The sequence below is a fragment of the Alosa pseudoharengus genome, unplaced genomic scaffold, assembly GCF_046254945.1.
Source record: "Alosa pseudoharengus isolate Yale_2024_CS ecotype anadromous, Long Island Sound unplaced genomic scaffold, YU_APseudo_1.1 YU_APseudo_1.1_scf_4, whole genome shotgun sequence".
Lineage (NCBI taxonomy): Eukaryota > Metazoa > Chordata > Actinopteri > Clupeiformes > Clupeidae > Alosa > Alosa pseudoharengus.
The window spans coordinates 21,603,308-21,626,460 of record NW_027468774.1 but is presented as its reverse complement, the minus strand read 5'-3'; the positions used below and the strand labels follow the sequence as shown (position 1 = coordinate 21,626,460).

The window sequence follows — 23,153 nt, the reverse complement described above, 5'->3', positions numbered from 1 at the left end:
TGGGAACTCACCATTGGCAGTGCTCAATCCGAGGGGCGGGATAAACGGTTGTCTTTCAAATTTCCTCGGCACACAATAGAATAGCGCTACAAGTCATGAGTCTCATGTGTTTTCCCACCAGCGGAGCTAGTTGGCTAGTTGTTCAAACTTTTGTCAACTTACAAAAAGCTTAACTCGAGTCGCGCTGTTCGCCAGCAGCAGCATCCATCTTCTTTGTTTTCAAGTAGGGAATTCACGTGGCACCATCGCAACTCTGCCGTCATTAGGTTAAGCCCATCCACCAACTCTGCATGATGTGATTGGCCTGACTGAAGTTTGGTTTTTCCAGCTCGCAAGCCAACGGAGAGTTGCTAGACTACCCTGGCTGCAAATTACATTTGCTGCTGCTAGGGTGCGTCTAGATTTCTAGGCTACCTGCTTTGTGCATTTGCATAATTTCAGCCACAAAACAAAAAAATAAAAACATCTCTACATATATTTATGTCTGAGATGTATCTGCCGAAGAATGAGTGCAGACAAGTCAGTGCATTTATTTCAGTATTCTTAGAAGCCACACCTGGGCTGAATCTGAAATGTCTATTTGCATGCGGCCTCTTTCCTCGGCCCTCCCGCTCGTGCCCCGGAAATCGTTCAAACTGATTTGTCTAATTGCAACCAGCGGAGGTGAGAACGAGGAGAGAGGAGAGACGTGGAAGGGCCGATACGCAAGGAAACACAAGAGCATCATATGCGGAAGCGTTTTTGGTCAGAATTGTGCGATCATAGACCTCTGAAGTTCGCCTACAAAAAAGATCCAAAACGGCCATCTTTGCCCATATAAGGAGATCCGGTTGTTAATTGAAGCTAACTACCTATGGCAAATTGCATTGCAAGTTAGCTCTGGAGTAGCAACAATCTAAGTGTGCCGCCTTCACTTACCGGAGATAACAGTATCCACTCGAAGGCAGAGGACAAAAGTGTGTTCAGGAAAACGTCTGCATTTCAGACTTTTTCATCCCCACGAGACTTTAACAGGTGCGATTATTCAAAATCCCCATGTTATTTTCCCATAGGAAAAATCGCCAGATACCGGATGTCAAAGATGGCAGCTTTTTTGTAGGCGAACTTCAGAGGTCTATTGGTGCAAGCTGCCCAGGTGAAAAGCAACAATAAATGAGTAGATGGACCAAGAAAATATTTTTATATGCTGGAATTATCATCAACTAGCCTACCATGCAAACTATAAAAAAAAGTTGATGCCTGTTTTGTTCATTCGTTATTTAAGTATTCATTAATGTTTCAAGAACTATCAAACATTACTTTATTATCAGGGTCAATAAGTGAAAATACTCCATGTTCATATGATATTTTAAGGCTTTGGTAAGTTCAATCTCTGCAATTTGTGTGTAACAATGGTCTGTTTATTGTAGCCTAGAAGTGACGTTTCACCGCATCATCAGTAATTGACGTCTCTTAAAAGTGATGCGTGAGTGGGCAGGGCATCTCATTTCTCAGTCATATCTGTCTCTCCTTGATTCCTCCATCCTCCTTACATTCCATCCTTGTTTCCTTCACAAAATGAATTAGGAGGGGTTAGGACAGGTGGAAGGAAGGAAGGGAGGATGGACAAATAGAGAATTGAGATGCACCCTGGTCCTGAACAGTTCCTGAACAACCACATTTCTCCATCTGAAGCAAGGACATTGCCCAGTGTTTCCCATACATTGACTTATTTGTGGCGGCCCACCACAATATCAACATTGACCACCACACAATGATTTTCCAGGTTGTACTAAATTGTGCTTAAATCTGGTTAGCATCATAACCACGCTGTGCTAATTTGTTAAAAACTGTTGTATTCAAGTTAATTCTGCAAACCAACCACCACAAATGGAATTCAATTCTGTGGGAAACACTGTTGCCTGTTGCACTGATACTGCCCCATATTTGGTGTGAAGGTTTAGCGGCAGCTGTGGTGAGTAGTGCTGTATGACATGACTGCATGAAAACATCACGGGCAACATCAAGATAGATGATGGAGAAGAGATCAATGCAACGATATAGGAATTGTGTGAAATTCCTAATGGACAAGCTGTGTAAAAGGCAAATAAATGAATATTAACATTTCAGTGAGACATTGAACAAAATTGCTGATGTGGATTGGGTTATATAGAAATTCTATGATAGAAATAGCTACATAAAGGTAGTATATGTATTAAGGAAATAAACATGCATGCCCCCCCCCCCCCTCTCTCTCCCTCACCCATGTACACACACACACACACATACACATGTGAAAACAATAGCATTTTGTCATGGTGACATAATGATCATGTATTGCAATGACATGTTGGTATCTGGGGTGGATAATACATTTAGATGACATGTAGTGACTACTGAGGGATATTGTGTAGGGATGGTATTGAGTTGAAGTAAATTAAATCAAAATCTCACAAATTAAAATATAGTTTTTCTGTAGAGGTGTGAACAGTAGGCTACCCAATGGTTTATTGTAGGTGTAGCCTACACAGCCTAATGACCAGGAGACTGAAAGACCACATCTGAGCCTTCTCTATTTTTTCTGTCATTTACATTTAGGCTGTCTGACTTTTTTTCTTTTAACTGCTAATTTTAGTGTTATGTGATAAGAACCATATCAAATAACAAACATCTGATTAGAAAAACTGTTGAAATCCACCATTTTAAACATTGCTACCATATATATATGTATTTGTACCATGTTACAGTTCAAGCTGATTCCCAGGATTAGAACTTCCAAATGTCCCACGAGCGCCTTAGCAAGCGAGAATCACAGTAAAAGAAACACTTAACTTTGTACAAGCGAGACCACGTGACATCAACCCTAGGCCTGCTGTCTGTTTTCAGTAGACGGAGAGAGAGGAAGCAACATGGCGGCCATGAGCGACCCGAAGCGGGACGCCGGCCGTTCGTTCTGAGCTTTTTGCCGTTACCTGAGTCCGCGGCTCAGTGGGACTTTTGCTACGGATTATACTGAACTTCAGCTTTCTGGCAGTGCCCAAAATCCGGGGTTTCGTCTGAGATAATTGCACGCAAAAACGGATCTAGAAAATAATAGATTTTATATATAATGAGGGGGAGAAGAGGCAGGCCGCCCAAAACCCAACTGATGCAGGAGCCCTCCTCTGGACCTGTGCGGGGTCTCAGACCCAGACGTGGGTTAAGGGCAAAGGGTAGAGGTACTGATGAGGTCGATTTTGAGATTCCCAAGAGAGGAAATTACCATTCAACCAGGGGCAGGAGGAGAGTGGGATCAACCACGGTATCGAGGGGTAGAGGAAGGGGCAGAGGTGGTGGCAGAGGCAGGGGAAGAGGGAGAGGTAAGCGATCTGCTGCTAGTAGTCTGATAGTGTATGATGACCATGAAAGTGACGATGAAGATGCCGAAAGTCTGAGATCAGATGAAGAAGAATACGTCGACGAAGAGCCTATAACAGACGAAGAAGAGGAGGCCATCGATGATGAGTCGGACTACCCTGAGGAAATACCCGAGGAGGACGATGATGATGCTAGCTACTGTACCGAAAGCAGCAGCCACGGTAGTGCACAAGGTAAAACAACTTGCCAAATTAAACTCACCAGCAACATGACCCAGGTGGCTCTCTGGAGCAGTGCCTGACCTCTCTCCTATAGTCTGGATAATTTACGTGAATGAACTGTCCTTGGTATTTGTAAGAATATGCAGGAAGCTACTCTCAAAATGGAGTATGCAGTAAAGAACAGGCCTCGAATGCTTGTTAGCTGGTGGTGAGGCAAGCGGCTGGCAATTGTATGCATAGTCGTGTGGTCGTTCACAGCTATAGTTAATCGTATTCCTATACTGAAAACCCTTTCACATCCATCCCATTGTCATATTTAACACATGTAGGATGCTTGCTAATGCACTTTTATTGTTATGTGTTGCTATTGTAGCTAGCTACCGCTAATATTTGATAACATCGAATCGGCCAACTAGCCATCTTGTTAGCTCACTCGAGATCTGTGATAACATGATCACCCTGGCTAGCCATTTCTTTTTCATGAATTATTTTAGCTCTTTATTTAAGCACAATTTCCTTCAATCTTTCTAGTACTCATTATTATTTATGAGCAAGGTAGACTGACCCACCTTGACCTGCAGAACAGCTGAACTACAGTTGTAGCTACGTGGTCAGCTACTGTCAATATCTGGTAGTGTAGCTGGGGATCAGAAGTTTGTGGTCTGAACATGTTCTGGCCAGCAATGGAACCTTGGCATGCATTTTATTCACTAAAAGTAAACATACTAACACTTTCGGGTGATGGTCATTTAATAGTTTGTAATGTATAAATGCTGCTTTGAATATGAAAGACATCTCCTCACACAATAGTCACATGGTCGTAGATGAGGCGCTGTGCTAGCTACTTCATTAGCAAAGCCCAAGAAGTGACAGCAGACCATGTGGCTCATTGTTTTGAAAGTGAGCGTCAGTAGTAGTGTTGCAGAAAAAAATGGCCAGGCTATGTTACAAAGTTACTTAACTATGTTACTATGTTGCAAAGTTATTGGTTGGTGATCATTATAATGATTTGCAAATAGTTTGTTAAAGATTCAGTTTACATTAAGACATTTGTTGGTTTTCTTAGAATAGGTTACATCAATGTGTAATACATCAATGTGTGAGAATAAATAACTTCTCCTTAATAAATAATATAATCTTTCATTATAATGACTATCACATTCCTTGAGCATGAGAAATTTGAATGAGCTTTTTTTGTGGAACATATTTGTTCTGGCTTAATGCTTTATCACCTTTATTTACAAATAATCTTCCACAGTTCACAGTCCACAGTTAAATTAATTCCAAGGAAAATAGGAATATTGTGGACATGAAGATGCGTTTCTGTGTGTACATTTAGGAATATAGCATCAGATGAGAGGTATGATATAGCCTAGAGTTACTCTCTATGGGTGTTGTTGTTGTGGATGTCTTCCTATCTCACTGACTCGCTCCTTCTCTCAGGCCGTAGGAAGACGCGGGTGGTGCGCCCTCGCTCTCCCGTCTTCGAGGAAGTGGAGATCCCTGCTTTGGAGCTGCCCAGATCCTCGGAGGACCTCCTCATCCCAGCCGAGCAGCTGCTCAATGCGGCGGCCATCTACGAGGTGCTGCGCAACTTCAGCACCGTGCTGCGCCTCTCGCCATTCCGCTTCGAGGACTTCTGCGCCGCGCTGGCCGGCCAGGAGCAGTGCACGCTTGTTGCCGAGACGCACGTCTCCCTGCTCAAGGCCATCCTGCGCGAGGAGGACTCGTCCAACACCACCTTTGGCCCGGCCGACCTCAAGGACAGTGTCAACTCCACGCTCTACTTCATTGACGGCATGACGTGGCCCGAAGTGGTGCGCGCCTACTGTGAGAGCGACCCTGAGTACCGGCCGGCGCTGCGCTACCAGCAGGCCGAGGGCTACCCCTTCGAGCCGCTCGAGTCCAAGGTGAAGGTGCTCCAGTTCCTGGTGGACCAGTTCCTGACCACCAACCTGGCGCGCGAGGAGCTATTGTCGGAGGGCACGGTGCAGTACGATGACCACTGCCGCGTGTGCCACCGGCTGGGCGACCTGCTCTGCTGCGAGACCTGCTCGGCCGTCTACCACCTGGAGTGCGTCAAGCCGCCGCTGGAGGAGGTGCCCGAGGACGAGTGGCAGTGCGAGGTGTGCGTGGCGCACAAGGTGCCCGGCGTCAGCGACTGCATCACCGAGGTGCAGAATAGCCGGCCGTACATTCGCCAGGAGCCCATTGGCTACGACCGGCACAGTAGGAAATACTGGTTCCTCAACCGCAGGATCATTGTGTGAGTATATCTCGGACGAAGTCTCTCTCTTTCACCACTCTTTTGCCCTGCCATTGATTTCTGTGTATTCATTGTTTCTTTCGCATGAACACCTGCCACAGGAAACTGAGGCTACGTTTATACGATGCGATGAAAAGTGAAGACGCAGAAGTGGCGTCTCGTCTTCATTTTTTTATTCGCGTTTAGACGAGCATTCTCAGGGGGAAATCTTTGTTTATATGAAGACGCAAGAGTATGTGATATCCGATTGGATATGCATTCCAGACCGCTGGGTGGTGGTGTGATAGAACCCCGGTATGTCCGCGAGCATGCGCGTAAATGTCATTTCCTGTTTCCCATGTCAACACAACAACCATGGCGGCTCTGAAGAAAAACTTTGTGTGGGCTGACGAGGAGGTCGAACTACTCCTCCATTCAACGCTGACATACAAAACTAATAAGCTGCATCAAGGAGTCGAGTGGGAGTCATGCCAAACAAAAAATTCGGACATTAGAGCAGTTTGAAGATCTGTGGGATCGATATAGTCAGACATGTTTGTTTACTTTTACAGGCTCGTGCATGGGTGTGACATAATATATAGGGTTCGGCGTCATGCGCAGACATTATAATTTGACAGTTTAGCCGTTTAGACGGAGACGCAACCCTGGTCTTCTTCAAAACTCTACACTCTGGAAGGAGTCTTCAGATTTTTGCGTCTTCAAGCCCCGATGGCGGGGTCGCAGTGTAAATGAAAGGCACTTATGATAAAATATTTTGTCGTCTTCCTTCGCAATCGTTCTCGTATAAACGGCCCCTGAGTCTGTCAGTGCAGTAGCAGTTTGCAGTCACTGTTTTTGGCCACCAGACCCACCTTTAATCTCTCTCATTAAAAAGACTAAATGTTAGTGTCACACGCTTTTTGTTTGTGCTTTGAAGTAAGTCTGCAGATAAGGCCTATGATGTGGTACAAGAGACTGTTAAATTCGCTGGTTGCTTAACCCTGACACTTTCTTATTAGAAATGGCTGTTTGGGAAAGATTTAGCCATGTGTGTGGTGGGTGTTTGTGTGAGGGGTTTATCTCAGCTGATGTTTTATGTTGATGAGGGACTATGCCCAGTTGAAATGGACCGGATGTAGATTACAGTGGAGGCGCTGGTGCTGTGAGCTGTTGCTTTCTAGTTGATTCTGGTTTTGATTCTCAGCTATGTGGCATGATGACCGCATGTGTCGGTTGGAGCAGAACACATGCCAGGATTTCCTCTGTAACCCCATGTCTCTCTGCGGCTTTAGCCTAACACTGCAATAGCTGGTGTATTTTAAATAGTATATGAATGCCAGTAAATGTAGATGTGCCTAACTACCCTACATAAACATACAAATACTAACAGATGCCAATACTATTGCCATGTTACTAACACAACACAAATTAGAGATGGTTTTCTCTTGAAACAAATATCTTAGGTGTGGAAAATGTTTGGCTACTACACTGACTAAAAACAGTGCAATAATAGCAGCCTTCCTTTTCATACTTCAGTGAGGAAGACGGAGAACATGACGACAAAAAGATCTGGTACTACACCACAAAGGTCCAGCTGGCCGAACTCATCGACGTGCTGGACAGAGAGTACTGGGAGAGCGACCTGTGCTCCGTGCTAGACGAGCTGAGGGAGGAGATCCACAGCCACATGGCTATCACAGAGGAGCTCACCAACAAGGCCCGGAACAACAACCGCTCCTACCTGGAGGCTGCCAACGGTGAGTGTCTGCTCGCTGGGATGGAGTGTGTGCGATTTTGTTTAAGAAATGTGGTGCTACTTGACAAACCTTAAAAAGCCTTGATATAGACAAGCAGGATGTTCTGCAATGGCAAGATAACCTCTTAAATTCAATTTCGTAGTTCACAGGTCAAGTGTCTGATGAATCTGGTCTGACTCGTGTGGCCATCCCTTTCTTTTGATTCTTTCATGTAGAGGTACTTGGCCATAATTATATTTTACTAGCTTGGTCTCTTATTCCAAGTAGTGTGGGTGTCTGCACGAGCTATTAACCTACACATTTTCCTTTTGAGATACTGTAAGATAAGGTGTCAATTTTGCAAAGGTGGATTTAGGGTTGAAAGAGTAATCGCAATTTGAACTCAATTTAAAGCAATCAGCAAATTGCAAAGACTGCAATTAGTTTGGGTCCATGATATCACTTATGCTTGTTGAATTCATGTTCTTGTGTGACAGTCATGCTTATCAATCCGAGTCACTGTGCTTTGCATGCTGCTAACTAATTTGATGTGGTCCTAGTTATTTGGAAGTCATTTGTTTATTTTCCAGGGCTCCAGAGTGCGACCAATTTGTGCGACTAAAAAAAATCGGAGGTTGCACCGGTGCGACCAGCTTTTCGAGAGAGGAAAAAGTGTCCGCATTGAAACTCTACCTTTGGTTCAATAACAGACACATATTTGGCCAATGTCGTGGTTTAAACAAATCAAAGATAGTGAAGGGCGGGACCTCCCCTCTGATTGGCCGTGGCCCAGTGCCTGTGTGTAAATTTGAAAATGCGTGTGTTGCAGAGAGAGAGAGAGAGAGAGAGAAGTCAGAGACCCGTCAGATAAACAGAGTGGATGTAGTTGCATTACAGTGTGGTAACATAGGCCGAGATAAATGTCCCCTCTCCCCACTGCCTTTCAGCGGCTGGCAGCAGCAAACCGATCAGACGAGCCCGAGATGATGATGAAGTTTATCGTTGCCTATGATAGGCCTAGTGAAACTTCCCTTCACCAAGTTCAGTCCGAAATAATTATTCACCAGAAAAATAGTTTGAACGTAAACCTGACGTACAGGAATGCCACTTACGCCATATTTATAGGAGTCATTGCAGATAAAAAGACGTCTTAAAATTGCGAACAATGCAAACGCCTTCGCGAACGACAGAGATACAGATATCGCAGAAAGGGAGTGCGTCATTGACCGCAGTTACATGCAGGGAGTAACCCGGTTTTCAACAGCAATATTCGTTTTGCGCGCGAGTTATGTAAACTCATTCTGAGGGCATCAATCAATTTAATGTATAACTGGTCATTGTGTACGGTGAATTGAATGGACACATTTAGATCGAGCATGGCAAGTCATTGCAATAGCCTATAATAATAGGCCTACCATTTCGTTACTGCATTAACCATAGTGATGTTCTTATTGAAAATTTAAAAATACTAAAATTAAAAAGTAAATTGCATTGTGGGACTGTCAAATGATTATTGCAATCATCATTGCAAAATCACATAAAAATCCCCCAGGCTACTTGGAACATCTCTTTAAATTGTGCTCAAATACATTTCTATGGAAGATGCTAGCATGGCAAGCTGGTTTAGCCAAGGCCTAAAGATCATGAAGGATAGTATGTAAGACATTGAGCCATGAGATGTGCAGTTTGAAGCCCTTGAAGACGTGCACTGTTAATTTACTCACTGTTATTTTTATTTAATTCATCTTGAGATGTTTTAAGTTTAAATTTCAGCTCAGTGAAGCACTTAAAGCACCAACACTTCATTAAGTTACTTTTCTTGTAGAATTGTAAATCATAAGTCATAGGACAACCTATATAGGACAGTAATTAAGGAAAAAAGTGAACCTGCTGCGGTGTTAAATGCGATGTGGTTGAAAATTTGGGTGCACCTAACTTTTGTGCTGGTGCACCTAAGAAAAAAAGTTAGGCGCACCAGTGCAACCATTGCAAAAAGTTAGTCTGGAGCCCTGTTTTCATTTTCATCTTTGGATTAGTAGATAAAGCAGTTAATATTCTATCTTAATGGGTAATGCATTATTACGTGTTTTATATGTATTATAAGTCTTGAACTGAAGCTTGATTTAAAATCACAATTGCATATCTGTAGCAAATTGATATTTTCTCCAAATTGTCCAGCCCTGCGAGGATTCCTTCTTGACTTTCGCGTCATACTTTTGTGAGACTTGAAAATGGAATGTGTTTGGGAATTGTGGTCTGAACTTTTTTCCAGAAAGAAAGCTGTAGGAATCCCATCTTAAATGTGTTTATCCCACATTGCTATGTGGTAAATGGTTTACAGTTTGTTTGTCTGTCTTCTGAAGATCTGATCATCTTGGTTTGGTTAAATCACAACAGTGTGGCTGTACTGCTAATGAATGACTATAATTGATGGTAAATAAGTGTACTGTGTAAATACGGTTGGGTTTAAACAGCCTTTAGGGAATTCTTGTTAAGACCCCGTCCTTTTCCCTTCTCCATCTACAGACGAGATCATGGAGCGTCGGAAGACCAAGGAGGAAGCAGAGCTGGAGGAGGTGAAGCGTTGTGCGACCGAGGAGGCTGAGAAGGCTCGGCAGGGGTCAGAGGTCGGGGACGCCTCCGCTGATGGTGCAGACAGGGAACAGGACAAGACTGTTTGTGGCATGGACCAGGAGACCTCTGGAGAGCCCACCTCTGGTAAGACTACATTACAGTATGTGTAGATCTTAGAATAGCTCTCAGGTATTTGGGGGCTGAAAAAAGGCCACATCAGTTTGAAAATTACTCCTCAGAAAACTGTCACAGCAAATGTGACCAATTAAAATAATTTAAAGAGGTCTTGATTTAACATCTATCAATAATATTAAAGGGACACCAGGCAACGTTTTCGTGTTAATTAATCTTCGTAAGTCGGTATATGGTTAAATGACTCATTACAGGGCGAATGAAGACTCTCTCGCCCGCCCCTACAGCCTGTAGGAAGAATATCCCGCTTGCAAGTTTGGTGTATCCTATCTGCCGACCTTCAGTCTCACAAAGTCTCAGACATCGTGAGAAGCAGGATCAGTTTACATCCTGCATCCCCAGCACAGAGGCAGGATAACAAAACACTAGCAATTGTTGCAAACATGTGTATAATGGCAGAGCCGGCGAGGAAGCAGCGAAAACCCTTGATGGAAGATGCAAAGAAAAGGAAAAGAGCTTCAGAGCGAGCGAGGGTTCGCACACGTATCGACACGTACAGACGCTAGGGGGAGCTTCGTAGAGAAAAAGCATCAGGCTTGCCTGGTGTCCCTTTAATACCATTCTAAGTATATGTTTCTATACTGGTGAATGTATGCATTATTTAATTACATTACATTTACATTTATTCATTTAGCAGACACTGTTGTCCAACGTGACTTACATATGTCAACTATATTACAATACAAGGGATTATACATTGTCCCCGGAGCAACTTGGGGTTAAGTGCCTTGCTCAAGGGCACAACGGTGGAAGCCGGGAATTGAACCCACAACTTCAGGCTACTGCACGCTATCTCAGCTCCTTAACCACTACACTACCACCACCCAATTATTTAATTTAATTATTTAATAATCAGACTATGTCATTAGATGAAGATTCCGCAACATTTAGAGCTTGAAATTTGGGTCATTAATAAGAATTTTCCAGTTGCAGGTACTCTCTGGCCTTAGATCTTGAAATCAATGCCTCTCAGTGCAGAGTTAGGACTAAAAAGCCCTTCAGAATGAATGGTGTTGAACATAATTATTTTAGTTAAGGGCTGAAACAGCAGAGTGTGTGATCACTGCCGTGTGTGTGTGCGCTAAGGTGCCTCTTATGCCTTGTGCTGTAGCTGAAGCTCCCTCTACTGGAGTGGATGATAGCAGTCCCAGCGCTAGTAGTGCTTTTGACCAGCCTAAACCCACTTCTCCAGTGGCTCCGAACTCCACCTCCACCTCCACCAAATCCGTTTCCACCGGTCCTGAAAAAGGGGCACAAGATGTCCCCTCTCAGGCAGAGGAGACTGGCAACGATGGGTCGGCCAGTACAGACGCAGACAAGGAACCGGCAGGTACAGCTGACAGCCCCCTCCTGCCATGGCCATCTTTTGTCCTGCCAGTGATGGTGTGACCATGCATGTCTGCACCCCCACCCCTCTCATATCTTCCTTTATCCCACCCCCCACCCCATGAAGGCAGATGTGGGTGAGGTTGTGCGTCTGCATTGGGCAACTCCTGCTGCTACAGTGTTCATTTGCCATTGCTCTGTTGGCCATCTTGTGTTTTTGGCAGAGATGCTCTTTTGGCTTCATGCTTCTAAGAAATGAGCACAACCAGGTTTCTTTTTTGCATTGTTCACCTTGGCTGGGGCCTTTTCAGTTTGCAGTTTATATATTTGATCAGACAGCATTTTCTGTTTTAGAACCAGCAGTGCTTCGCATGCAGTCATATAGACAATAAAGTATCTCTCTCTATCTCTATCTCTATCTCTATCTATATTAATTAATTATTGGGGCACTCAGTTAGTTAGAGGCTGCTTTTCTTTGTCACAGACATGGAAACTCTTTTTAAGAATATAACTTTGCATCCTGAACTCTATATCAACATTCCTCACAGTTGTGTAGCACAACCAAGGATTCTATGTTTCAGCATTCTCCTCACTGCTAACACAAAACATCTCCATACAGTGTATTAAAGCCATGTGACCGTACACACACTTTTTAAAGCTAAATATAAAAAGACCTTTTTAAATAAAGCTAAATATATCCTGTATCTATAGTCTTTCCAAATAATTTTCAACCACAGCCACCATCATGTTTTAATGTAAATTCAAACACACATACTAACATGTAGACTCAACTCACATTCACACTTTAAAAATCTGGCACAAAAGTAGTGACACTCGCTTTGCTGCCAGCAGTCCCTGGCTCTCTCCACCCCTCCCTCTCAGTCTGTCATGGCTGAGCTCTTCTCCTCCTGTGCTTCGGGGAACAGCAGCCTCTCTGTTCTTGTGTTTTGCCATTGAGAGCATGTCTGGCACAATAGAAGATCTTACTGCAGTAAGCTTGCGTTTGGTTTAGCAGAAATAAAGCCTTGTTCATCTTGGGGAATGAATGCCATATTCCATTGCAAGTTATTGTCTTTTTTTTTTTTGGCTGATTACAATGAATTGCCGGTAGTAATTTGTCTCTTATTGTTGTTAACACAGCTCGATTTCATTTTGAGTTAAGAATTTCAATGATCCTGAACTTCCTGTATTACATTTAATTTTCTTCATTGAGGAAAATGGTCTTTCTTGCATGTTTTTGTAGATTGTTGGTAATTTTTGTCCTCCTGTGGGGTCACTGATGTGAATCTGATTTCAGTAAATCACCACTCTGTGTCTCTTTCAGATAAGTCCTCAGAGAAAGCATCTCTTGGGGAGGAGAGTGCCGCCCTGCAGTCTGTTGATGAGAATAGCTGCAGCAGCCATGTGTCTGCTTCAGACCCTCCCAGGGGGCCAGAAGAACCTGACCTGGCTGACCGCTCCTCTCGCTCCTCCTTCACCAGCCTTGACGACCAAGGTAACTTTATTTACATAGACTGAAGTTAGCCTTGAACCATCATCTGGCCCTTTGGTACCACTTACTTCTGAGATCGATGTGCAGAGACTGATGTGAACTGTCCATTGTCCCAGGAGAAGGCAAGGCGAATGGAGAGTCTGGGAAGGGTGGCTCTGCCACACGCATAGTGACCCGCCTGCGGAACCCTGACAGTAAGCTGAGCCAGCTCAAGAGTCAACTGGGCCCTACAGACGGCACCAAAACATCCAAAGAGGTGGGTAATGCAGCCTGTAGAAAGAAGTACTTTCACAGTATTTTAATTATCTTACTAGTGAAGCACCATCTTTGATTGGCCATCGCTCAACTCATTTATATCAATAATATGACTGGCTGAAGAGGATGCCGTATGGAACACATAAAAAGCAGAACAATCTGCGTGTGAAATTGTCAGAGGTTCCTCTGTCAATCTAAAGACTGAATCAAACTAAGGACTGCATCCACAAGTGAGATTGTGTTTTCTCCCCTCAGTTTCCTGCATTCGGAGAGGGATCTCGTTTTGGCAGTGTCAGAAAAGACTTGATGCCAAAGGGCAACCTCAACACCTTCTTCAAGCTGGGTCAGGAGGGCAAGTACCGTGTCTACCAGAACCAGTACAGCACCAACACCGTAGCTCTCAATAAGCACCAGCACCGTGAGGACCACGACAAGCGGCGGCACTTATCACACAAGTTCTGCATGACGCCCGCCGGCGAGTTCAAGTGGAACGGCTCAGTTCATGGCTCCAGGGTGCTGACCGTCTCCACACTGCGCCTTACTATCATCCAGCTGGAAACCAACATCCCTGCACCCTTCCTACACCCAAACTGGGCCTCGCACAGGTAAAGGTGGAGCCCATGGCTTCCCCTTGTATTCCTCATGAGCTAGTTTCCCGTATATGGATTAAGCCTAGCCCTGGACTAAAACAGAACTAGTGCTGCCGCGATTAGTCGACCTAATCGACCATGAAAATTAGTCGACGGCAATTTTTTTAGTCGAAAAGTCGTTTTACTATTGACCGCCTATTTATTTTTGGTCTCAAACCAAAAACTCTTTAACTCTATGTTATTAACTCTTGAAAAGTACAATGACTGTCTTTGGATGTTAAACAGGCTACTAAGACTTTGGCAGTCATGTTTTAAACCCCGCTATGCACGCAAACTGTTAACGCCAGCAGCAAAGCTGCGTGCCTGCCTGCTTTCAGCGCAATTCATTATTAGGCAGAGCTAAGTGGGGGGAGCTAAGCTAGTAGGTTACGCTAGTCCAGACTCTGACTAATATAGTATTGTGGAAATTGAAATAAATGAAGTCTCACGTTGACAACGTCATTACTGTAATTCATTCATACAAAAAAACGTTAAAACGAACATGCTGCCTCCCGTGATATCAACAATCAAGGTGCGCGTCATTTCCCATGGTCAATAAGTCACGACGCATATTTTTTTAGCGTTCAAGCCAACTGATAAAGTGAGGTAACCTATGTGGTAAGACGCACAAAGTGCCTGTAGCCTACTTGCTTTAGACATGCTGATGTTAGGCTCATTTGCAAAGTCCTCAACTCCTGTCACCTTTCAAAGTCCACCGTTTCTCAAACTATGGGCCGCGCGGACCAGCACCGCCCGTAACGTGGACACTGCTGGTCCGAAGCCGCAGAGAGAATTCCCGGGGCTTCATCTGATAATTTGCTGCGCAATTGATCAAGGAACCGCGGACCGACAGAAAAAGAAAAAAACGTTTCTGCAATCAGTAGGAAATACTTGCTAATTTGGTGTCATCAAACATAGAGGCATACAATTAAATGGTGGTATGAGCGTTCATTCAATGCGCGAGAGAAACTGAAACCACTTGATAACGTTGGTAGCAAAGCTCCAATTCAACCTATTGGAAGGCTATTTAATTATGAAACTACATTTAATAGAACAATGTGGATTTATTTATGCATGTGGATTTATGCAAACAGAGCACAGACTATAATACACTATCTAGAGATAGTGTATTATAGAATTGAATAACGTGGCCAAAAGCTTGTGGCATAATTAAATATGTCAATATTCTTTCCATTTGCCTACCAGTGTATGATGCTTGCATGAGGGAAACATCCCAAACGATTACACCAATATAATTGCTGTTGTTTTGTGAAGTATTTATCATGCAACCATGCAAAAGCAATGGAACTATTGTAATTATATTTTACATTAGTAAAGCAGTCCTCTGATGTGCATGTTTTCACAAACTTTTTGTGAACAATGTTACCACTTTAAACACTGGCTGCTTTGAAGTGCATGTATAACAATATAGCATAACAATAATAATTGTGATGTGATATAATGATAATTTGATGGGAGGTGGGTTCATGTAGGTGGGCCCTATGACCCCAAAGTATGCCATGACCGGGCCTTAGGTCATAGACAAATAAAGTCTATCAAAGGTCTGACATTAGATCTGAAGGTAGCATTTTAAATGGGGTGTTTTTTTTAATACATAATTTTAGTATTAAAGTAATACAGCTTCTAACAAAAGGGTGATATATATTTTACGTTTTCCCTTTAGTTGAGTTCAAAATAAAACGCACACAACAAAATAACAAACACTTGATTTTTAAAAAAATTAGTCGTTTAGATTAGTCGACTAATCGAAAGATTAGTCGTTAGAAAATTAGTCGTTAGTGGCAGCACTAAACAGAACTTCAATAGAGATTCCCATTGTAAAAAGCTTTTAGTCTAAGACTAGGCTTAATCCCTGACTGTTCGACTGGGCGGGGATCACATTAGCCAGCGGCAAGCGGCAGGTTTACTGTTGTTCTCTGTGGTTCGGCAGCGGAACGGTGGCAACGCTGGCGTAACGCTAGCGTTGAACAAGCTGAGCGTTGAACTTGGTTCAACTTTCAAAGCGCAACGCGAGCGTATTCAATTGACAAACCGTTTGTGTTGCTTAGGAACGAGACAAAACTTATTATGGTCTGAGCGCTGCGTTACGTTTGCCGCCGCCTAATGTGATTGGGGCCTTAATGAACGTTTTATGCCGTTTTAAAATGCACATTTTTATTTGGTGATTTTTGGTGTACAGTATTTAGTGTATATTTTGTTCAGAGCCGCCTTGGAATGAGAAGTTAAGTGGTTCAGAACTGTAGACTGAGAAGGTTGTTCCACAGCTTTATTTGTTGACCTATGCATTTGAAATCCATAGGACAAACTGGACTAAAGCAGTCCAGATGTGCAGCAAGGCCAGGGAGTTTGCTCTGGCGCTGGCCATCCTGGAGTGTGCCATCAAACCAGTTGTCATGCTGCCAGTGTGGAAGGATGCATTGGGCCACACACGGTGAGAAAATGTAGCTCGGCAACATTGATTTGTAATCATTGAATTAACTCTTAAAACTGAGATAGGACATCAAGGTAGTAAAAATATTCCCTGGGGCAATAATCATCATTTCGCTCAGTTCATGCAGAGGTAACAACATGGAAGGACATGTACTTTCTAAAAGTAGAATTGTGATTGGCTGGTGTGAAGGAAGGTCAAGGGTAATGAATTGGATGCTATCACACTCAGACTCCTGCTGTTCCCCCAGGGCCTCAAAGCCAAAACCATTTAAACGCTGATTGTACAACCCAAAGAGTCACTTTGCTCTTTTTATCATACACCTGCAGGTAAATTTGTGTCCTGTATTTAAAATCTATTTCCTTTCCTCAGGCTACATCGCATGACCTCCATGGAGCGTGAGGAGAAAGAGAAAATGAAGAAGAAGGAGAAGAAACTGGAGGATGAGGAGACCTTACAACAGGCCACCTGGGTCAAGTACACATTTCCCATCAAGCATCAGGTACACAAACCTTGGGTTTTTCTCTGAGGAGGAAATTGGCTATTCATGTGAAATGGGTTATTAGGGGTATAATATTCCATTAATCTATCTATAAAGCAAGAAGCATCTGTGTGTCCGTGTGTGTGTGTGTGTCTGTGGCATGCATATCTCGCTGACCGTTTGTCAGACTGACCTAAGATTTCGTATGTGGCTCGCGCGTGGCACAAAGGTGTGCACTCTCGATTTTGAAGATTTTTGAATGCATATTACAAAATATGCTTATTTACTTAGGACGTTTATCGCTGCACTGCACTGTTTCCAAGGGGACCAGTTTCAGGGGAGCTCCACCCCATGGATCGTGTACTGACAGTAGCTAGGTCCAGAGAACGGGCTCTGCTAGGTCTCACTTTGATGATAGTCAGTCGCAATTTAAACGGATTACTCGGGAACCGCTTGTGGGTTAAGATGCAAGATGATTCTCATGTCTCACCTCAACAATAAAGACTACCTGTATGCAGTTTGCTTGCATAAGATGATTACTTGCAAAAACACGACAACAAACACGGGTATGTAGTGACCACTCGAATAGCCCAGGCTACTTTGGACTTTCAAGAGACTTTGACTAAAACGACAATTCCGACTGCAAGGTCCCAAATTGAAACGAGTGATAGGCTAATGCCACATAGCTAACGTTAGACAAGTTGCAGACTGAGCGACGCCACTTATTACGCCATCAAACACGGGTATGTAGTGACCACTCAAAATAAAAGTATGTGCAAGCTTCGAATAGCATTAGGAAGTTATTCAGTAAGCTATACACATTTAGCCTTAACTCAAAACAGTTGTCATTATGTCATTCTGATCTGTAGAAATGTCACATGCAGCCATGCCTAAATTTATTAGAGGCCACATTAATTATAGGCTAATATATTATAATATTCAGTATTCATTATTGAATGCTTAGCTGGAATGATGTTTCCCTATCATCCTATTTTTTAAAGCAGGCATACCTGTGGGCATGTAATTGAGCTACGGGTTTTCTTTAGGAATGGCATGTTTGAACGGGCACTGCACTAGTCTGTATCAATGTGTGGACTTCACAGCACACTGTGTGGTTGCATAGACGTGACTCATAAACATTGAGGCATGCATGTTTATTTTCGCACCAGTTCCAAATTTTTCTCAGCATGAAATTTCTCTCTTGTACTAAGCTGTAGATGGCGACATGCAGGCTTGTTGCAGTCCACCTAGCATGCTAGTGTTTACACATCTGCCTCTATTTACAGCTTCAATCTACAAGTTATTGCTATCCTTAGTTGTAGCAGGACTTTGGTAGCAGCCAAAGCAGTAGAGGTAGCCTATAGCTCTGATGGCTAAGAATACCTGCACTCACTCTCCCGTTGGTGGGCCTATCATTGGTGTGGAATGATTTTGGGGCAATTCTCTCAGTTAGCATTATTTACTTAGCTTACCACCGCAATAGAACTACTTCAGATGGAAGTTTTTGATTTTAACACACTGCTGGGGACTTGATTGCTGTGTAAATAGCTTAGATTCAGCTGACACTGCCATCTAACTGCCATTATCTAAAGCCATATTGATTGTGGTTTATAAGCAACAGTAGGGAATATTCCAAATACTGGTAGGCTACTTATAACCAAGCCTACTAACTGGACATCCCTGTTACAGAATGTGTAACAGAAATGTCACTTCTACTGCCACATGAATTTAAACCGTGTTAAATTCTAAAATGCATCTAGCTAAAGACAGAAGGTTTTAGGGGAGAAAAAAAGACAACATACTAGCTAAGTTTGTGTAGCCTACCTAATTCCACAGTCAGTGTTTCTTCATTGTGTACAGTATGACTTCAGTATTTGACACTAATATAATGTTCAAATTATAACCTATATTTTTTAATTCATGGAAATGCACCAGATTGTGTGAGGATGAATCTTATCATTTCATATCGACAACAGACCGAAGCTTTGAATTGAATCAAAGCACAGCTAATTATGAAGTATTGAAATAAATAGAATTGTTGTCTTAAAGAATTCAATAATGAATTGTGATGAAACTTGTGATTTACATCTCTAGTGGGTATGTGGGTCTGGCTGTTTTGGAAATCCCAGGAGAAGTAAAATATAAGCAGGGAGATACTAATCTATGCTTCTCCTTTGTCTCAATGAATGCAAATAGTATCTCGCATTAAATCAAGGCCACCTTAGACAGCCTAGACTGCTTAGTCTCTGCTTCACTGCTTAGGCTGCTCCTCTCTTCCTAACGTCCCCCTTCAGGTATGGAAGCAGAAAGGGGAGGAGTACAGAGTAACTGGCTATGGAGGCTGGAGCTGGATCAGCAAGACGCACGTCCATCGATTTGTGCCCAAGTTTCCTGGCAACACAAATGTCAATTATCGCAAAAATTTCCCCAGTGGTATGTGATCATTTAAAATAATTTAAAAAGAACAATTTGTTTTATATTCTCAATGTTAGTCATAGCTTATGACTAGGATAATAATTGATGTGTTTTTTGTTAGATAATAAAGACAAGCAGAAAGAAGAGAAAGACTTGGCAGCCTCAAACACGGACTCCGAAGTCCAGAAGACAGAAGTCTCCCCTGAGAGTGCAGCGGAGAAGGATGAGGACCAAAAACCTACCCCTAAATCCCCTGCAGAAGATTCTTCAGTAGAGGAACAGACAAGAAAAGAGAACAACGAAGGGGAGCCACAGACCAAGGATCGAACAGAAGTACAGGAAGAGACTGGGGAGAAGGCCAACGGCCATGCAAAAGAAGAGGAAGCAGAGAAGATGGACGTGGACCCCAGTACACCTGACTCCTGCAGTAACAAAGAGAAAGGTATTGAATCTGGTGATGGTTAAAAAAAAATAATCCTCTAGATCACTAGACTAATTTTCAGTCGATGAACTGGTGTCTTTCCATAACTATAAATATAGGGATAGCATTATATGTAGTGTTATGTTGTTTATGTCTATGGTTCTGGTAGTAACAATCTTTTATCCTGTTCTTACAGACAAGATAAGCAGGACAGGCTCACCGGCTCCAGGTGAAGAGCATGCCGTGAAGGAGGAGCCAGAGGGGGAGGAAGTGCCCAATCCCAGCAGAGTGGGACCCTCGTTACCCTTCAACCATGACGTGGTGAACGTCAGTGAAGGATTCCAGTTGCGGACCGCCTACAAGAAGAAGGTGAAGACCTCCAAACTGGACGGGCTGCTGGAGAGACGTGTTCGGCAGTTCACCCTGGAGGAGAAGCAGAGACTTGAACGCCTTAAGATGAGCGAACTCGCTGGAAACAAATCTGTGAAGGAAACGTTAAGCAGTCAGGCAAACGTTAGGGTGTCATCAGGTGATTCCATAAAGGCAGAAGAAGCAGTCAACACCAAAGAGCAAGAGAAATCCCTGCCAATTCAGGTGGAGGAGAAGGAATCTTTGAATGTAGAGAAGGAGAAGGATCCTGTGGTCCAAAGGCTAGAATTTGACCAAGAAGAGGTGAAGGTAAAATCTGGAGTAGCAGCAGAACAGAAAGACAGTGAGAGTACTCCGGCTACTACTGGGGAAATTCAGACCCCATCAGAAACAAGTCAGACACAAATGAACTCTGGGTGTGTAAATGACAATGTTTCGATAGCCTCCACAGCTTCTGATGGTCATGGGAGCAATGATCAGAGCAATGGGAGATCAGAGAGGCCCAGTGAACTTAATGGGGGCTCCCAAGAAGCCCTCAACCCATCTCCCAGCCAGAATGTTACACCAAACTCCCTTATGGAGGCACCAAGCGTTAAGTCTGAAGGGACCGCGCAGATGGTGTTGGGAGAAAATGGTAATGAGCACACGGGTGAAGGTAATGAGCGCTGTGTGGTGAAAGATGAAGGAGAAAGTATGGATGTGCATGAAAGAGATTATGTTAGAACTGAGAACTCGGGGCTTTTGCAGGTCAACGGGAATGAGGCTCCTGTATTTCACAACAAAGCATCAACTCTGATGGACCTAGCTAGCAATGTGACTTCTAACGAAGAGCCCACCACTTTGGGAGGGGGGAATAATGCAAAGGACCCCCTAAAGCCTCTAACAAATGGAGATGCAGTAACTCTGGACTCACGGAAAGAGAACACTAACAGCCTGGAAAACAAAGCCGAGAGGACGGCCACTGAATTGGCCTCTGACTGCCCGATTCCTCAGAAGGTATCTCGTCTGGAGAATAATGTGGATGAGGCATCTGCCGACTCTACTGTAACATCTTCTGGTCTTGAAGGTCGCACAGAAACTCCAGATACGACCAAGATGGAGGTAGACGTCACCAAGCTAAAACAACTGGCACCCTCTCCGGTGACTTCCATGGAGGAGTCCAGCCTCAGCAGTGATGCTGCAGAGAATGGTGGCGGCAACAGCAGTGGCAGCAGCAACTCGGCGGAACGCAAAACAACGCTTACACAGGTCACCACAACAACCACCACCTCCAGCACCACAACGGTGTCCACGGTGCAGATCGACGAGGTCACCAGTAGTAGCAGTGTACCGCCGGTATCTGAGCCGAAGGTCGAGGCCAGCAGCACCACATCCACTCTCACCACCACCACCACTGTTACCAAAGTCACAAACCCAGCCTCCGGAACAGTAGTCACAGATCAGAAGAAAGCCGTTGTCTCTGTGACCGTCACAAACACCAAGTCTGGTCCCTCAGGCTCATCTACGACCTCCATGACTGTGAGCAAAGAGTATTCCACCAGGGACCGAGTAAGGCTACTCAAGTTCTCGCGCTCAAAGAAGTCTCGTTCGGGAACAGCCTTACCTTCGTACCGCAAGTTTATTACCAAGAGTAGCAAGAAGAGCATTTTTGTTTTGCCCAATGATGATCTGAGAAAAATGGCTAGGCGAGGAGGTATTCGCGAGGTGCCCATCTTCAACTACAATGCCAAGCCTGCCCTAGATATCTGGCCTTACCCTTCTCCCAGGCCTACATTTAGCATTACCTGGAGGTTAGTATGAAATGCACATACCATACACACTTTGGTTCTGCTTAGTTAAAAAGGCCAAGGGTGTATTCAAATTTGGCAAACTGTGGCAAATGTTCTAGGCGAGCATGTCTTCTCTGAAAAGTTCAATTTGAATAATTTTGCGTATACATTCTATTTCCATGGTAACCCTTATTCCAGCTTCCCTATATATTCACGTAGAACTAATTCCTACAACTGTTTGTGAGTGTTTGCAAAGGTTTGCCGAGAACTCACGGTTTGCAAACGTTAACAAACATTCGTCTGTGTTTGTACGACTCAGGACTGTTTGTTCAACACTGTTGCTCTTTGTTCAGCTGCCTGGTGAAGGCTTAACAATTTGTATTTGTATTTTACCATGTGCTGCTAAAGGCATAACACTATTGTTCTAGTCTATTGTTTGCTGTAGGTGAAATAATGTTGTTTATGGCAAAGTCACTGACCGGAGTTATGCAACTGGCTTAATGCAAAATTGATCTGTTTCAACACAATCTATGTCATGTAGTGCTGTTTGACCATACAGTAGCATGAATTTAATAAGAAGTACAACTGCTAATGTAGAGTGTTTGCCACAGGTATCGCTTGCAGACAGTGAGGTCCCTTGCAGGGGTCAGCCTCATGCTAAGGCTGCTGTGGGCTTGTCTGAGGTGGGACGACATGGGGGTAAAGCCAGCCCCTGCTGTGGGCACCACCCGCACGGGTGAGTGCATTCATCAGTCTGTGGTGGTGGTGATAATGTGTTGATGTGTTAATATTGCTGTGGTATTGAATTCACACAGGCCTACTATGGCTATATTTAGAAGGGAGGAGACCGAAGACAAATGGGGAAACTGCTTATTTCCTTCCTTTACTTCACTTTACTTCACAGAGACTTCAGACACTGAGATCACCACAACAGAGATCATCAAGCGTAGAGATGTGGGGCCTTATGGCATCCGCTCAGAGTACTGCATCCGCAAGATCATTTGTCCCATCGGGGTCCCAGACACACCTAAAGGTAGCATGAAAGAAAGGATGTGTTGTTATTATTATTATTATTATTATTATTATTATTATTATTATTATTATTAATAAAAAAAGTTTTTTCCTGCATCAGCACAGGCAGACTTGGCAGATTAAGTCACATCTTATAAGCTGCATGGTTGTATTGTTTGCACTTAGCGTGTACATCAGTGTAAACCAGTGTAAATGCTATAAAATGCCACCC

At 43.6% G+C, this 23,153-nt stretch overlaps 1 protein-coding gene across 5 annotated transcripts in view; it reads left to right on the top strand.

Annotated features, from left to right (window-relative positions):
• Positions 1 to 2,883: 2,883 nt before the first annotated feature.
• bptf (bromodomain PHD finger transcription factor) overlaps positions 2,884 to 23,153 on the top strand; it is a 34,203-nt gene continuing 13,933 nt past the window's right edge. For 4 of the 5 annotated variants that reach the window (XM_076265294.1, XM_076265291.1, XM_076265292.1 and 1 more), the window contains exons 1-15: positions 2,884 to 3,569; positions 5,001 to 5,823; positions 7,339 to 7,559; positions 10,065 to 10,256; positions 11,416 to 11,634; positions 12,955 to 13,125; positions 13,239 to 13,378; positions 13,633 to 13,982; positions 16,327 to 16,458; positions 16,828 to 16,957; positions 19,231 to 19,369; positions 19,473 to 19,793; positions 19,969 to 21,931; positions 22,522 to 22,646; positions 22,815 to 22,943. In XM_076265294.1, the coding sequence (XP_076121409.1) occupies positions 3,089 to 3,569; positions 5,001 to 5,823; positions 7,339 to 7,559; positions 10,065 to 10,256; positions 11,416 to 11,634; positions 12,955 to 13,125; positions 13,239 to 13,378; positions 13,633 to 13,982; positions 16,327 to 16,458; positions 16,828 to 16,957; positions 19,231 to 19,369; positions 19,473 to 19,793; positions 19,969 to 21,931; positions 22,522 to 22,646; positions 22,815 to 22,943 (5,536 nt within the window). In that variant the 5' untranslated portion in view covers positions 2,884 to 3,088. The remainder of the gene's footprint in view (positions 3,570 to 5,000; positions 5,824 to 7,338; positions 7,560 to 10,064; positions 10,257 to 11,415; positions 11,635 to 12,954; positions 13,126 to 13,238; positions 13,379 to 13,632; positions 13,983 to 16,326; positions 16,459 to 16,827; positions 16,958 to 19,230; positions 19,370 to 19,472; positions 19,794 to 19,968; positions 21,932 to 22,521; positions 22,647 to 22,814; positions 22,944 to 23,153) is intronic. The other variant, XM_076265293.1, reaches the window with a different exon arrangement.